We start from the raw sequence: 15,129 nt of genomic DNA, 5'->3' as shown, positions 1-15,129 counted from the left end.
ATTTTTATTCTAATACAATTGTAGTCATACAAGTAAAATCTATATCTCCATTTGGTATAGGTAATAAGGCACGGTTTTCTATCTTACTCTAAAGCAACAAATTCAGTGTATATGGAAATGTATCAGTTCCAGTAAATATCTATATGCCCAGACAGTAAAGGAAATTGTCTCGACATCCAACGAAAATACGACGCAGATCCTCAATAAAGCATGCACTGGAAAAGACTTCACCCGGTAGTTTATCCGACCACTGAATCTCGCCATTTCTAAAGTTCATCAGCATGACGCGTCCATTGGTGGCGGCGCACCAAACCAAAAGTCCGTTTGGTTGCACTGTGAGCAGCGTTGGCGTTGCATAAACAGGTGCACCCACATTGACCTTCCAGTGCAGCTCAAAGTCAACAGACTTGCCACCCGATCCGGTTTTGCACCGCAGGCAGTACACATGTTGGTCTATGCAACCAAAAACGGCAAAGGAATGTCCCATAAAAGTCGGTGGGGTCTTGACCACCAGCGAAGAGAAAATGTTTCCTTCTGTGCTGAAGGTAGCCAGCTAAAGATTGATGTTGTTATGATTAAGTTTGAAATTGGGAACAAAAAAACACTACTCACAATTTTACCATTGCCCACATGACAGGCATGGACTCGCCCAGCCACTTCCGCGCTTAAAAAGATATTGGACATGGACTCCAAAAGAACAGGTGTGGAGAATACGGGTTCGCTATATTTCTGCGTCCACTCCACTGAGCCATCGGTGATGGCCACGCGCGAGTAGCTGCCGTCCAAGGTGCAGACTATCAGCGACTGTTCCCTTGGCAGCTCCAGCGGGCTCGCGAAGATCGGCTTTTCGCCGATCCTTAGGCACCACAGCACCTCCTGCCGCTCGGCCGACAAGCAATAGACATTGTAGTCATCCGCATAGCTGCATACAATAATTCGACGACCATCGGCGGTTAGCATGGGCTGCGACTTAATCATGCCCCCAATACCAACGCGAAATACAATGTCACCAGTTTGGGGATTGAACCCGTACAGGCATCCGTCGTAGCAGCCCACCATTGCGAGCTGCTCGCTGAGAAACGTCACCTTACATTCGATACGGTCGGGAAGTTTGACTGCGCTGTATTCGCTGCCCGTCTGGGGATTAAGAGTCCGAAGAATTTTGGAATGTGCGCCCACGCAGATGAAGCGTCCCTCGTATTCGTTCACTGGGGAGTCTATGCACTTTTCGAAGTTTACCTTCCAGTAGAACTGAAGCTTGAGAACCGGCTGTTCGATACGTTTAATTATCAGACCTTGGCAGGACGAGGCCACTACCGCTGGCTCAACATTCTTCCGCTTGATGTTGTTGGCCACCAACTTGGCTGTGTCCAAGAATCTTAGCACTGTACGCAACGGAATGTTCTCATCCAGTAGCATTTCGAACAAGTGGCGTTGCTCATCATCGATGCACATTTGTAGACCTATCTCCCGGCAAATGGTGATGGCATGGAACGATGTGCCACCAGCCTGCCGAAAACTTAAGTCATAGCCACAGGGAGCTGCGTCTTCTAGTCGCTGCTTCTTCGGTAAGTTATCATCAGACTCTTCAACACATTCCAGTCTATCGTGCAGATAACTCTTTAAAATTTGCTGAGCTGGCTGAGCAAGAGGAATGCACATCTTGAGGAGCTGTTGCTTGTCCAGTTTGCCGTGTACGTTACATGGAAAGTGTTGTAGATAGACAAATCTATCTGGCTGCTCGGCAATCGATACCTTGGAGAGTATATCAAAGGTCTGCACGCGCTGTTCCACTCTAGTTTTTGCCTCTAAAGAGCGAATGCAGCAAATAAGTTTCTGCAAGTCTTCGAGCCACAGGCAAGTAGTCAGTTCAGTGCTCGGCAGACACTTTTGAATTTTTCGAGTGATTACACCTGTATATTTGTAAAATATTAATAGGGTATAAAATCATTGACTGAAACTATTGGGGGAACTTACCCAAGCTAATACGATTGCCAGCACGCTTCACCACATCGTTCGACCTCTCGCTATAGAACAGTGTGCCATCCCTTTGTCGAGTGACCAGATCTCCTGTCGCTCTAAAACATATGACTGAGTCTTCTTTCGCCTGGTCATCAACTTCTGGGATATAGCAACGACGCTTGGCACTACCCAGAAAGAGCTCTCCTTGCTGTGGGGTTCCATCGTCTTGGCATCCAATCCGTAGAATCGTGTCCGTGTCAATAGGCGTTCCCAAAGGCACAGGTGATTGTAATGACTGAACGATGTGCAAGAGGCTCCAGCAGGATATTTCTGTGATTCCATATATGTTGCATATGTGTTTCTGCATTAGGACACTCGGATTCGTCCATGTAACGAGCTCGGCATTACTAGGAAATGGTTCGCCACCAAGGAGTAGAACTCTAAAAACGATGCATATGTCAATCAGCCATATGAAAGAAATAAACTAAAGATCTCACAACATATAAATCAAAAAGTACCTCAATGAACTGGATCTGCTTAGCACTCGCTCTCTGATGGAAGAAGCTCCAAATTGCCGAAACAGCGATGGAGTCATCTGCAAAATGGTGATACCCGGCGTCGCCAGGTTGTCGGGGAAGAGGGCACTTAGCACCTTGCTTGGAAAATCCCTCATGGAGTGACGACTGGTCAATAACGTAGCTCCATTTTGAATTGCTAGAAAGAACTCCACCACGAAGGGATCGAAGGTGATGGGTGTGCCAAGGTAAATGATGTCGGCCATGGAGACGTTTAACTTCTGGCTTGGGGGCATAGTGGTCAGTTTGGCTTTTGGTACATTCAGTGGATATTTACCTGAGCCCCACTATGTTGGGCTCAATGCATTCGTAAGGCACATGTACAAGCTTTGGCTTTCCCGTAGTGCCCGTCGTGGAGATGGTGTAGCACATATTAGCGGGCAGCGGCTTCTTAGCCTGTACAGCATGATCGGCGGATTTCGTCTTTACCGTGTACAGCCTGTAGTCCTCCTTAAACACCAAAATGCTGCCCAGAAATGTGAAGTACAGGGGTGCAACGGTCAAATGTTTATTGACCAAGAGGTATTCCACACCGGCCGTGCTCATCTGTACGAACAGATCATGGGACAGCATCATCTTATCCGTAGGAAAGAAGTGGCACTTGTTGTTGAGGATCCTGGATGATTATAATCTTTAATTCATATGGAAACAAAAGAATAATCCACATATTTAAATACTCTTACGCTAAAATCATAAGAGAAGACGCCGGCGTGTGCTCCGTGATTCGTAGTGCAATTCCTGCTCCGGCTGGGACCTCGTTCATTCGCAGAAAATTCACCAAAATCTGGATCTCTTCTACAGCATCCCCGTAAGTTACGATCGTGTCAGTGGGCTCCATACGGCTTATCAGGAAAGGAACATCCTTGAACGCTCGGATTCTGTCGATGTCGTAAAGCTTGTCAGTCAGGTCCACAACTGCTGGAGTCTCAAGTCCCACGTTCTGAGGGGAAGGCTCGTGTCCTGGTGATGAATCTGCCGCCAATTCAGGATTCATCCCATCAGATGCCATTTTTTTGTTTGTTTGCAAAACAAGTGTTTATTGTTGGTAAAATGGATTTCCCGGCCCAGTCACAAATATCAACAAATAATGTGCAGAAATCGTGCTATTGTTTTCCAAAAACACATATCATTTAATCTGTAAATTAAATATAAAGAAAACAATAATAACTATTTTGTATTGCCGGCAATCGATATCAACAATCGAAACAGCTGTTCATCTATGGATGGGATTTAAACGATAGGCAATTTCCACACCACCTTTGGCGGGAAAAAATAGAATTCAAAAAGTAAGCCCATGTGCCAATTTAAAAACTCTGTAGAAAGCAAAAACTTTAAAAATTTGTTCAGTGCAAAATGTTTTATTAAATAGGTCTCATTTCATTATTCACATATAAATCAATACATTATTCGCATAAAGCTAAACATTTAACAAATGCGATTTCTTCGTTTGTAAAATTGGTTTTCTTTGTTTCTTGCTTAGAAGAAGAAAGCTCTGGGCATACACATGCATGTACTGGAGGTAAAACAGTTAATATTAATCGAAAATTCACCGATATAGTGATATAGTGTAGCTCAATACTAGACCAACGGTTTTACGTCCCTCAAATATCAGCATTCTGTTGCTTTTGATTCATCTCATCCATGGACAGGCAAATCTTTTAGATCGATTGTACATTAAAACCCAAATCAAACCCAATAAACACTGGGGTTTGGGTGTAATTTTTATGTAACCTGAGTTTGATTATAGCCTATCCAGTCCTATGCCTGCTTCTTCGAGCTCAAGGCTTGGCCTTCTTTGCTCAACTTTGTGTACTCCGTCTGCATGATGGACTGGCATTCGTCCACCAGCAGCTGCACGTCCTCTCTCTTGTACTTTTCGGTGGACACCTCGGGAAGGATGTGGATTATGGCGTGGCCCGGACGGAATGTCTTCTTCCCGTCATCCATGAATGAGTATTTCGATATGACCACCGGCTGAACGGGACTCTTGCCTTGAAGTGCAATGTGGAATGAGCCCTTCTTAAAGGGCAGCAACGAGTCCTTGGAGTTCCGTGTGCCTTCTGGGAAGAGCAGTAGCTTGCAGTTGCGCTCCTGTATCGCCTTGGCCTCCTTTTGCAGAGAGTTGATCGAATCGGTCTTGCGGGACCGGTTGATGTAGAGTGTTCCCCACAGCCAGGCACCAATGCCAAAGAATGGGATGTAGAGAACCTCCTTCTTGGACACAACTGTTGCTCTTCCGATCACCGGCCACAAATAGGCCAGAACGCAAAGATCAACAGCACTCTGGTGGTTCATTATCACCACTGCGCCGTGGTCCTTACGGACATTCTCCAGACCGCGAACCTCCATTGTTATGCCCACCAGGCGGCAGAGCTGGCGGAAGCACCATGATGGAAAACTGTAAGAATGAAACATTCGATTACATTTGGAAACTTGGTAAAGGTGTAACGTATTTCTACTCACAGCGCATTTCGGTAGTCTCTTGGTCGCAGAATCATAAAGGGCACGCACAGAAAGACTATCAGACCGGCTCCAAAAAATATGAAGAACATGCGCATCTGATAGGGCGCTTTGGCCGTAGCGCTCAGGATTAAGGCCACCACGCAGGCCAGGCCAATTACTTCGCAAGTGCAAGCCATTTTGAGAAGCTATTTAACCGCAATGGATCCTTTTTCTGAAATAACGAGAAAAATGTAATTTAAATGATGACTGATACTAATTTTTGTAAGCTTGGGAAATATATTTTGAAAGCTTTGAACATTTAAGGCTTGGGTTTCTACAAGCCTAAAGTGAAAATCAACATTCGTGACTGAGCTCGTTTAAATTATCTTCATTATTGAATTTAAGAAAGACTTGGCATTACGAGATTACGAGACGCATTGTGGCAATTATTTTCAATTCTCTATAATTTGATACAATCTTGATTGGTCAATAAATTATCATGTGATGCTTTTATAAATCCACGGTGCTCCCATATCGGGAAACGATAGCTTTGAAACAGATCGAATAGTTCCACTCGAAGTTCGGGTGATTAAAGCTTTATTGCCAGCACGAGTACTTATAGATTCCTCAAGTTGGATTATAAATTCATGATCGTTATCCCTGTGGTAACAAACCTTTAGAAGACCTTAACAAGGTCGCCACACGTCCGATACGGCCGATCGGACAATTAAAACTGAGAAGTCCACTCACAGGTGGGTCCGTTTAAACGGGGAATCGCCTGGGCTTATCAGAAAGTGTCCAATTGCTTTTGTTTGGATTATGGCAGTGAACTTTGATATCTCGCTGATACATGTTGCTATAAGCCAAACATTCGATTAAGTTAATCAGCTCTTGGTAAGACCATGACGAATAGCCCATAGATTTGAGAGATCAGAATAGTAATCAACTGTGGGCGATAGGCCTCAAGTGGCCCACTTTTGTCTAAAGATTAGTGTTGTTTTATAGCAACACACTTTTTTTTCTTTATTTATGAAAACGCACAATCAGTTTGATCGAAAGATTATTAAAAGAATAGTTATGCTGGAGTGGGAAGAATTGAGTGGGTATAACCTAACGCAAAGCTTAGGGGAAAATACCCGGTGTGTTACTGTTAATTGTTTTACTTTTGGCTGAAAGTCACAAATCAAACTTTGACATTCAGATCATTCAGTTCATCTATACATTTATTACTCAAACCTTATAGCTCAAGTAATTACCCACAAGAGCTGCGTGTACTTTTCAACATTTAACTCATGGAGCATGTTGCCAAGGGTACTTTAAACATTAGAAGTCTACTTGAGATTAGTACCTTTTTTGTTCAAAATTCATCACATGATCCTTTTATCTTTATGACCACATCATCTGAATATTAAATTCAGCCGCTAGCACTGGAGGTCTAATTAGAACTTATTTACTCGTACTTTCAATTGTTTTGTCGATCTTGAAGCAACTTGTAACGACCTAAGTTTGTAAATTATACATATACGACTTCTAAAGTTGGCAATTGCAATTAAGACAATTATAATTATAGTTACAGATATGAAATTCGGCTGTTATAGCTCTTAATTGATGTCAAACTCTTGATACCGACGTGACCTTTGGCGGAGTAATTACGTGTTGAATGGCTACTAATAAGGCCTAATCAAGCGCCGAGATCTAATGGTAATGCCATTTTCCTTGGATTTTCATTGATTTTTTCATTTTCCTGAAAGAGCACATTATACCATTATACCCTAACTTTCTACTTAATTTGCACGGCGATATCAGATTTTCGATATTGCGGCTTAGTAATTGGTCATAAATGGCTTATGTTATTGGTTCTGTGGAAAACAAACGCTTTGCGATAGTATTTCCACGTATTTATCGTTATGTATACCTTTGTGTTTATTAGGTTCCTAGCACACACGGAAAAATAAGCAATGTAATAAGAAACATTTTGGTGTTGTAAGAGAAATTCACTGCGTAATTTTTGTGACTATTTTAGTGGGCTAAATGACAAGAAAAGTACAGGTATGGTTTTACAGCCTGCAAGTGATTAGAATACAAATAAATAAATTTAAGAGAAGTACTAGAGAAGCACTCCTACGGGTCAAGATTCTACATTACATTTCTGACAGTGTGCTGAAATCAATTTATCTACGGCACTTGTGTGAGTTTTTGTTAACAATTTCCACGGGCACCCCCTGCTTTCAATATAGCAATTCGCGAAGGGGGTAAATGGTTTGACACCCATTATCAGTTCGACGTACGACAATCTCAGCGAGGCGTTTGGTGTGCGGCAGCGGAACATCGATTCATTTAGCCAGCATAAGCTCAGGCTACTGATAAGATTGTGGCATGATTTCACGCTGGGAGGCGAAGGGCATTGCTTTGTTACAAAGTGTTTCGTTACGCATGTGACGAGCGCGGAAATTAACCTATGTAAGTGTGGATCTCCAGCACAGCCTCTATTTACCGGCCAATTTAGCATTTAGCGTCAGCGTTTCAAGTCAAGTTCAAAGTCAACGAGTGCACAGTCGGTGGGCGATTCTAAGCTCTAGAACTAGACCTGGCTTGAGTCACGAAACCGATTCATTAGATCTGGTGTTTGGACTTTCCTCATCGAATGATCATTGTCTAGCACTTAATTGTCGAGTGGAATGTTTAGGACCGTAATCTTCTGTTTATGTTCAGACTGCACAAAACTTGAAGTCACTCTCATGTGCCCAGCAAATGCCAATCCCTATGTTTAGAGGTAATTGTATGCAGGTGTAAACATTAAATTAGCAGGAGTCGCACAGGGTGGAAAATTTGCTTATGCAGTAGGGTGATATCATCTGCTTCCAGGGACTTTAATCAGACCCTTAAGCTCAAATGCAATCTGTGCGCTTATTTCACTTAAACAATAACATTTTATCTTTGTGTTCAGTCTTTTTAGGGCCGATAGTGCATAGCGCTAGTGTTTTTGTTCTTTACAACTGTTTAAATCATTACCCAAATAGACGCATTTTAAAGACCCATATTTCGGCAATTTAATGAAATTATAAACTCCCGTTTTTCGTTGTCCTATTCATGAATTATTAACGCACAAATTCATTAATATACGCGCCATGGCAACTGTGAAAAGTGAGGAATCCCTATAACCAAAAATCAACAGGGACTTGGTGGCCAGAACACACGTAACACACATGGGAACTACAGGGCGCGAGGGGCAAGCTTGGGTTAACAGGATGATAGGTACACAGAAAACAATATATATTCAATTTAAATTGGCGATGTTTTAATTTTTCACAACTGCAATGTTAAATGCAAATAAAGTGTACGTTTTGGAGATGAAAAAATTAATATTCTTTCAACTTGATTTAAAATATTAAAAATAAATAATCTATCAAATAAGAGATCTTAAAAACACATGGTGTTTTTTCTTTATATATCCAAACCAATTAGTTCACCTTTATTGTCATATAATCAAAATAAAAACATACGAACATTATTTTTCTCTCTGTGCAATGGGGGAGAGAATAATAAAAAGTACACGGGGTTGCGGTTGCTTGCTGTTGCTTTTATTCCTTCAGGACGCGAATAACACACTAACCGCATGGGAGGATTCTTACGGGAGAGGGAGGTGGGGATAGAAAAGGAGCGCAAGAAGTAGAAGCAGCAAGAGAATAATAAAGACAAAAAGTACGTGGGACGACAACAACAAATGCAGCCCAAATTGTACAAACTCACGGAACAGTTATTTCCCTCGTTGGGTGGAAAATTGTTGCTGCTAATTCCCTCGCTGCTGCTACTGCTGTTGTTGTTTCTGCTGCTGCGTAGGCGTAACAGTTGTTTTGCCGATGTGTATGTGTGCGTTCTAGTGTAATTTGCAGCATCTGTAATGCAATAAATTCCACTAAACGAACATGGGTCACTCACAAAAGAACAAATAATCGCACTGCAATTAAACAACAACCGCGCAAGCACTCAAACAGGATTAGTTAAAAGAATATACGCGCATACGCACAGATTTTCAAACAATTTTCACTTTCGCCGAAAGAGTGCCGGCACTCGAAAAATACCTCCGCTTTAATCAACAGTCCGCGGGCAATTGAAAAAGCTCTCGCTTTTCATGTTCACCGCATGTACCTACAAAGGTACGCACCAATTAGGTACAACGCGCGTTCTAAGCAATAATTTAAATTTCCTAAGCTGCTTTAATGTTGTCATTTAAAAGTCTGGCACTAGCAATAAATATTTATATAAATCTAATAATTTATGTTTTTTTACAAACAGGTCTTAAAATTTTTAATGTGTAGGACCAAATTACGTTTTATTGTATTTGCGCATCCCCAAACTTCAACCCCAAAACACAAAAATAGTTTCGTTAATGCTACCATACATTCTGACGTTTATTTTGCGCATCAGATTTAGTGATTAGGTATTTAAGTTTATTAGTTATTAAAATGTAATCAAAATATTCTAAGATGGAAAAGTATAAATCTGAAAAATATTAAAAAGCAAAAAAAATTGTATTCCAATTGGTTGTGGTATAACTAAACATTCCTATAATACACTTAAGTAAACCACTGTGCAGCGGCATATCGATTTCTTTTCACAATCGATTGGACCATGTTGTTAAATTTCGCGATATATCGATAATATTGTGGTGGATTAACCACCGCGTTTTATTTTCTACCGGTGCGGCTTTTGTTTGCTAAAACAATTGGATAATTTAATGCAATTCCGGTTTAAATGCATATAATCAAAGAATGCATTCATCGGAGACTAACATGACCCAGGATCAGGATGTGAGCACTTGCCGCCTGTGCCACCGTGAAACGGATCCCAACTCGCTAAACATTTTTGAGGGCGCCGCAGAGTTTTGCAAGGATGTGTCCATTGCAGAGGTTTCTTTGGGTCTCTGGAGCGTTCAGGTGAGTGGGCTTTTGATAATCCTTGGAACAAGTGCACAAATAACTTCTCCACTTGCAGTACGATCGCCACGAATGTTTGTCGGAGCTCATTTGCTCAAGGTGTCTGGAGATCCTGAAAGATGCCCTTGAACTGCGAAGGCGGATGCAGGAGCGGGAACAGTCCCTGCAGGAGCAGCTAAGGGAGTTGATTAAAGATGATCCCAGGTACCGTCCAGGCTTAAATGGCAATCCCGGCGAATTTGTACCCGAAGAGGGCTGCATTATTGTGGACGTCGATCCAGAGAAGCTGGCCGAGAGCAGTGAAGACGAGTTCGCACTCGGCTCCGACGGGGAGTTCGAAAACTTTGACGACGATGATGACGAGGAGGAGGAAGACTATGATGAGGAGGATGAAGAAGATGGCCAGAACGGCGACGACGTGGACATGCCACTGGGCATGGATGCGGCCCAGATGGCGGCTCATAAGACCGTTGCCACCAACGCCAACACAACGGAGGCACGGCCCAAAAGGGCGTTCCTCTGTCAATACTGTGATCTGGGCTTCACCCTGCCCGCCGACTGTCAAGAGCACGAGCGGACTGCACATGATCCTAACGCGCCGTACTGCTGCACCTACTGCAATCTCAAGCTGGTTACCCGGCCCGCTTTGATTTCGCACATAAAGACGCTGCATGATCCGGAGCGTCCGTATGTGTGTGCTCACTGTCGGAAGGGATTCGTTCGCCGCTCCGATCTTAAAAAGCACACAATCGTGCATACTGGCGTGAGGCCCTACACATGCAACGTTTGCTCCAAGAGTTTCTCGCGGAACACCAATTTGACCAAGCACATGCGCATTCACAGCGGTGTCAAGCCGTTTGTTTGCCAGCAGTGTCCGCGTTCCTTCCAGACGGCTGTGGAAATGATGCGCCATACACGATCCCATGGAGAGGTAAAGGCTTTCCAATGTGGCCGCTGCCCTTACTCGTTTTCGCGTAAGGATAAGCTACTAGCACACCAGCAAGTACACACCAGGCGGGACGTAGAGCAGCAGCAGCATATGGGTCTAATTCCCCCGATGGAGGGTGACCTGCAGCAGCAGGCGTTTCAGGCAAAACAAAAGGCTCCTGTACAAACCAAAAACTCGCGCAATTACCGATGCGATGTCTGCGATCGAACTTTTCAACGGGAGAGGGACTTGCAACGCCATCGAGCTCTTCACATGGACTCTTTGTTCGCCTGCAAGACATGCAATCAAGGTTTCAACCGACGCGAGCAACTGCAGCGCCATGAACTGGAGGCTCATGGGCCCAGCTTTACGTGCGGAATCTGCTGCATTAGCTTCCTGCATCAAATTGAGCTGGAGAATCACCTTAAGGTTCATCAGTTGCAGCACAAGATGGCCCAGCGGGCTCAAGAGGCTTCTATTTTGCCCCTAAAAAAGGCCGAACAGGCTCCAATGGCAATGACGGCTCCGATAGCTCAGGAACCCCAGCCAATGCGTCCTTCGGCAGCGGAACTGTCGTTCTACAGCAACATGATTCCCACAATGAATCTGGGCTTCTACAGCGAGACTCGTCCCGAGGAGTAGAATTACATATTTGCATATTTAACACACTTAGTTGATAGGTTGAAAAAGTTTTGTAGGTAAAGGCTGTTTTAGTCGTTCAGGTCAACTTAAATTCCGTTGATAAAAATGGATCTGTATAGTATAAGTCATCTGACTAATGTCTGCCAAAATTTAGCTTCGTGGTTTTTAATAAAAGGCCAAACCTGAAAAAGTTATCTTTGAGATCGACTGATTTTGTAAAGATATTAATTTTCCTCATATATGTATATTATTATTAGAACTAACACGATTTAAAAATAATAAAAATAAAAGAATTTTTAACATTATATTATGTGGTGTAGGGTGCGGGGGTTGGGGCCTTTTCGCCAAACATAGACTGTTTTGTGAAAAATTTTTGTTATTTCGATAAGGTATCCCTTATCATCAAAATTTGGGAAAAATGGCAAAAAATTACATTTTCCTTTTTTGAGCACAGGTGGATAGGAAATTTTGTTACGAATTCAACGAGATATGACATTCCACTTTTGGATAACTATTTTTACTATGCAACGATTATAAAAAAAGGCATACGGCTTCCATATTTTATGCCGGTTTTGAATGCCGTGTACGTTATTTATATTTCTCAATAAAAGGCACAAGTCTTTCCGTTTCAAAATGGTTATGTATACATATGACTACGGTTTTTATGTAAGTTTAAAACCAAAAAAAAGTTATTTATGTTTAACGTCTTTCAAATTGTTCGTTACAAAATGAAGAGAGTTCCTTTTATTTGGTACGCAAACTACCCCTAAAAGCAGGCTGTCAGTATGAAACTGAACAACTGCTGCGTTGAGTCATTTTTCGAGTGCGCGTACTTATAATTCCCAACTATTTCTGGTCGTTTGCTCATGGAGACCCTGCTCGTTTTCGTTTTAAGTTATCGCTTCTCGGCCTTATGGCTAAGATCAAAGTGTAGTATCTGTTCTTATCAGCTTAACATCTGATAGTTCCTCCATTGGAGGACAACAAATGTTAAACTGATTTTTGGAATCAGACGGAGTGCTAGGAGCTTGCTCCACCTCTGTCGCGGGTTGGCCCGGTATTGCAGTACCGCCGGGATTTCGGCCCAACTGAATAATAAATTTAAAAAAAATCTAAATAGATAAAACTAATACAGTTCCAAAATCAGTTGGTTAAAAGAAACTAGAATAGGTCAAACTGTGTTTTGCAATTTTTGATGATGATTTTGGATTTTTGCCGAAAATCGATTTTCAGTGTTTTTGCGATTATAAATATCAGTATTTTGATCAGAACATTCAAAATGTAGCTCCAAATATGGAATGTCATACCTCGTTGAGCTCGTAATTAAATTTCCTATCAAACTGTGTTTTCAAAAAAAAAAAATCTTTTTTTCACATTTTTTGCAATTTTTGATGATGATTTTGGATTTTTGCCGAAAATCGATTTTCTGTGTTTTTGCGATTATAAATATCAGTATTTTGATCAGAACATTCAAAATTTAGCTCCAAATATGGAATGTCATACCTCGTTGAGCTCGTAATTAAATTTCCTATCAAACTGTGTTTTCAAAAAAAAAAAATCTTTTTTTCACATTTTTTGCAATTTTTGATGATGATTTTGGATTTTTGCCGAAAATCGATTTTCTGTGTTTTTGCGATTATAAATATCAGTATTTTGATCAGAACATTCAAAATTTAGCTCCAAATATGGAATGTCATACCTCGTTGAGCTCGTAATTAAATTTCCTATCAAACTGTGTTTTCAAAAAAAAAATATTTTTTTTTCAAATTTTTTGCAATTTTTAATGATGATTTTGGATTTTTGCCGAAAATCGATTTTCTGTGTTTTTGCGATTATAAATATCAGTATGTTGATCAGAACATTCAAAATTTAGCTCCAAATATGGAATGTCATACCTCGTTGAGCTCGTAATTAAATTTCCTATCAAACTGTGTTTTAAAAAAAAAAATTATATTTTTTTCAAATTTTTTGCAATTTTTAATGATGATTTTGGATTTTCTGTGTTTTTGCGATTATAAATATCAGTATTTTGATCAGAACATTTAAAATTTAGCTCCAAATATGGAATGTCATACCTCGTTGAGCTCGTAATTAAATTTCCTATCAAACTGTGTTTTCAAAAAAAAAAAATCTTTTTTTCACATTTTTTGCAATTTTTGATGATGATTTTGGATTTTTGCCGAAAATCGATTTTCTGTGTTTTTGCGATTATCAGTATCAGTATATCAGTATTTTGATCAGAACATTCAAAATTTAGCTCCAAATATGGAATGTCATACCTCGTTGAGCTCGTAATTAAATTTCCTATCAAACTGTGTTTTTAAAAAAAAAATTATATTTTTTTCAAATTTTTTCCAATTTTTAATGAAGATTTTGGTTAATTATATCCATTACGTTTACAAATAATTCCCAACTTGTTTTGGTTGCGCACTCTCGCAGTTAGAGGACTGTTGCCTCGGGGAGGGGGCGGGGGCCTCCACGAGCATCCCGTGGGCGTCTATGGTGGTCTCGGGGTGGCTCGCGGCCACATGGGCTTTGAGATGCTTCATCCCCCGCGGTATATCAGTGTATTCTTAAACAACTAATGACTTAATCTTAGTTGGACAGCACAAGTTCAATTCTCGCTACCGGTCGAAGGAATGATAAAGGTTCAAGCTGACCGATAGCGAGCAATTTCTTCAAATTAAAATTTAAACAATTAATGACAGAAGCGATGATCTTAGCCATAAGGCCGAGAAGCTATGATCTTAGCCATAAGGCCGAGAAGCGATGATCTTAGCCATAAGGCCGAGAAGCTATGATCTTAGCCATAAGGACGAGAAGCGATCTAGACTTTGATCTTAGCCATTAGGCCGAGAAGCTATGATCTTAGCCATAAGGCCGAGAAGCGATGATCTTAGCCATTAGGCCGAGAAGCTATGATCTTAGCCAAACTGTGTTTTCAAAAAAAAAAAATCTTTTTTTCACATTTTTTGCAATTTTTGATGATGATTTTGGATTTTTGCCGAAAATCGATTTTCTGTGTTTTTGCGATTATCAGTATCAGTATATCAGTATTTTGATCAGAACATTCAAAATTTAGCTCCAAATATGGAATGTCATACCTCGTTGAGCTCGTAATTAAATTTCCTATCAAACTGTGTTTTTAAAAAAAAAATTATATTTTTTTCAAATTTTTTCCAATTTTTAATGAAGATTTTGGTTAATTATATCCATTACGTTTACAAATAATTCCCAACTTGTTTTGGTTGCGCACTCTCGCAGTTAGAGGACTGTTGCCTCGGGGAGGGGGCGGGGGCCTCCACGAGCATCCCGTGGGCGTCTATGGTGGTCTCGGGGTGGCTCGCGGCCACATGGGCTTTGAGATGCTTCATCCCCCGCGGTATATCAGTGTATTCTTAAACAACTAATGACTTAATCTTAGTTGGACAGCACAAGTTCAATTCTCGCTACCGGTCGAAGGAATGATAAAGGTTCAAGCTGACCGATAGCGAGCAATTTCTTCAAATTAAAATTTAAACAATTAATGACAGAAGCGATGATCTTAGCCATAAGGCCGAGAAGCTATGATCTTAGCCATAAGGCCGAGAAGCGATGATCTTAGCCATAAGGCCGAGAAGCTATGATCTTAGCCATAAGGACG

General features: G+C 41.2%; 3 protein-coding genes and 1 non-coding gene across 7 annotated transcripts; 2 read left to right on the top strand and 2 right to left on the bottom strand.

Annotated features, from left to right (window-relative positions):
• Positions 1 to 9: 9 nt before the first annotated feature.
• Positions 10 to 3,723, bottom strand: LOC120444011 (beta-alanine-activating enzyme). 3 transcript variants are annotated; one of them, XM_039623492.2, is made up of 6 exons: positions 3,221 to 3,717; positions 2,815 to 3,153; positions 2,481 to 2,762; positions 1,978 to 2,402; positions 613 to 1,913; positions 10 to 553 (listed from the first exon to the last, which is right to left on the bottom strand). In XM_039623492.2, the coding sequence occupies exons 1-6, from the start codon at positions 3,544 to 3,546 to the stop codon at positions 140 to 142; spliced, it is 3,087 nt and encodes a 1,028-aa protein (XP_039479426.1). In that variant the 5' UTR covers positions 3,547 to 3,717; the 3' UTR covers positions 10 to 139. The 3 variants fall into 3 exon arrangements, with proteins under 3 accessions (XP_039479426.1, XP_039479427.1, XP_039479428.1); XM_039623493.2 differs by lacking the exon at positions 3,221 to 3,717 and having other exon boundaries at positions 11 to 553; positions 2,481 to 2,758; positions 2,815 to 2,949; XM_039623494.1 differs by lacking the exons at positions 10 to 553; positions 613 to 1,913 and having other exon boundaries at positions 2,329 to 2,409; positions 2,477 to 2,762; positions 3,221 to 3,723.
• A 152-nt stretch (positions 3,724 to 3,875) lies between these two features.
• On the bottom strand, positions 3,876 to 9,077 carry LOC120458284 (1-acyl-sn-glycerol-3-phosphate acyltransferase alpha). 2 transcript variants are annotated; one of them, XM_039645880.2, is made up of 4 exons: positions 9,062 to 9,077; positions 8,730 to 8,937; positions 5,001 to 5,211; positions 3,876 to 4,935 (listed from the first exon to the last, which is right to left on the bottom strand). In XM_039645880.2, the coding sequence occupies exons 3-4, from the start codon at positions 5,174 to 5,176 to the stop codon at positions 4,296 to 4,298; spliced, it is 816 nt and encodes a 271-aa protein (XP_039501814.1). In that variant the 5' UTR covers positions 5,177 to 5,211; positions 8,730 to 8,937; positions 9,062 to 9,077; the 3' UTR covers positions 3,876 to 4,295. The 2 variants fall into 2 exon arrangements, with proteins under 2 accessions (XP_039501814.1, XP_039501815.1); XM_039645881.1 differs by lacking the exons at positions 8,730 to 8,937; positions 9,062 to 9,077 and adding an exon at positions 5,654 to 5,714.
• Positions 9,078 to 9,632: 555 nt separating this feature from the next.
• LOC120458410 (zinc finger protein 436) lies at positions 9,633 to 11,743 on the top strand. The gene is made up of 2 exons (XM_039646044.2): positions 9,633 to 9,916; positions 9,975 to 11,743. Exons 1-2 carry the CDS (start codon positions 9,752 to 9,754, stop codon positions 11,484 to 11,486), a joined length of 1,677 nt encoding a protein of 558 aa, XP_039501978.1. The 5' UTR covers positions 9,633 to 9,751; the 3' UTR covers positions 11,487 to 11,743.
• A 640-nt stretch (positions 11,744 to 12,383) lies between these two features.
• LOC120444182 lies at positions 12,384 to 12,579 on the top strand. The gene has a single exon (XR_005615648.1). It is a non-coding gene; the product is annotated as a U2 spliceosomal RNA (small nuclear RNA).
• Positions 12,580 to 15,129: the final 2,550 nt, after the last annotated feature.

This window comes from Drosophila santomea, chromosome 2L (assembly GCF_016746245.2).
Source record: "Drosophila santomea strain STO CAGO 1482 chromosome 2L, Prin_Dsan_1.1, whole genome shotgun sequence".
NCBI lineage: Eukaryota > Metazoa > Arthropoda > Insecta > Diptera > Drosophilidae > Drosophila > Drosophila santomea.
The sequence above is the reverse complement of the archived record's forward strand: the minus strand, read 5'-3'. Positions and strand labels throughout refer to the sequence as shown.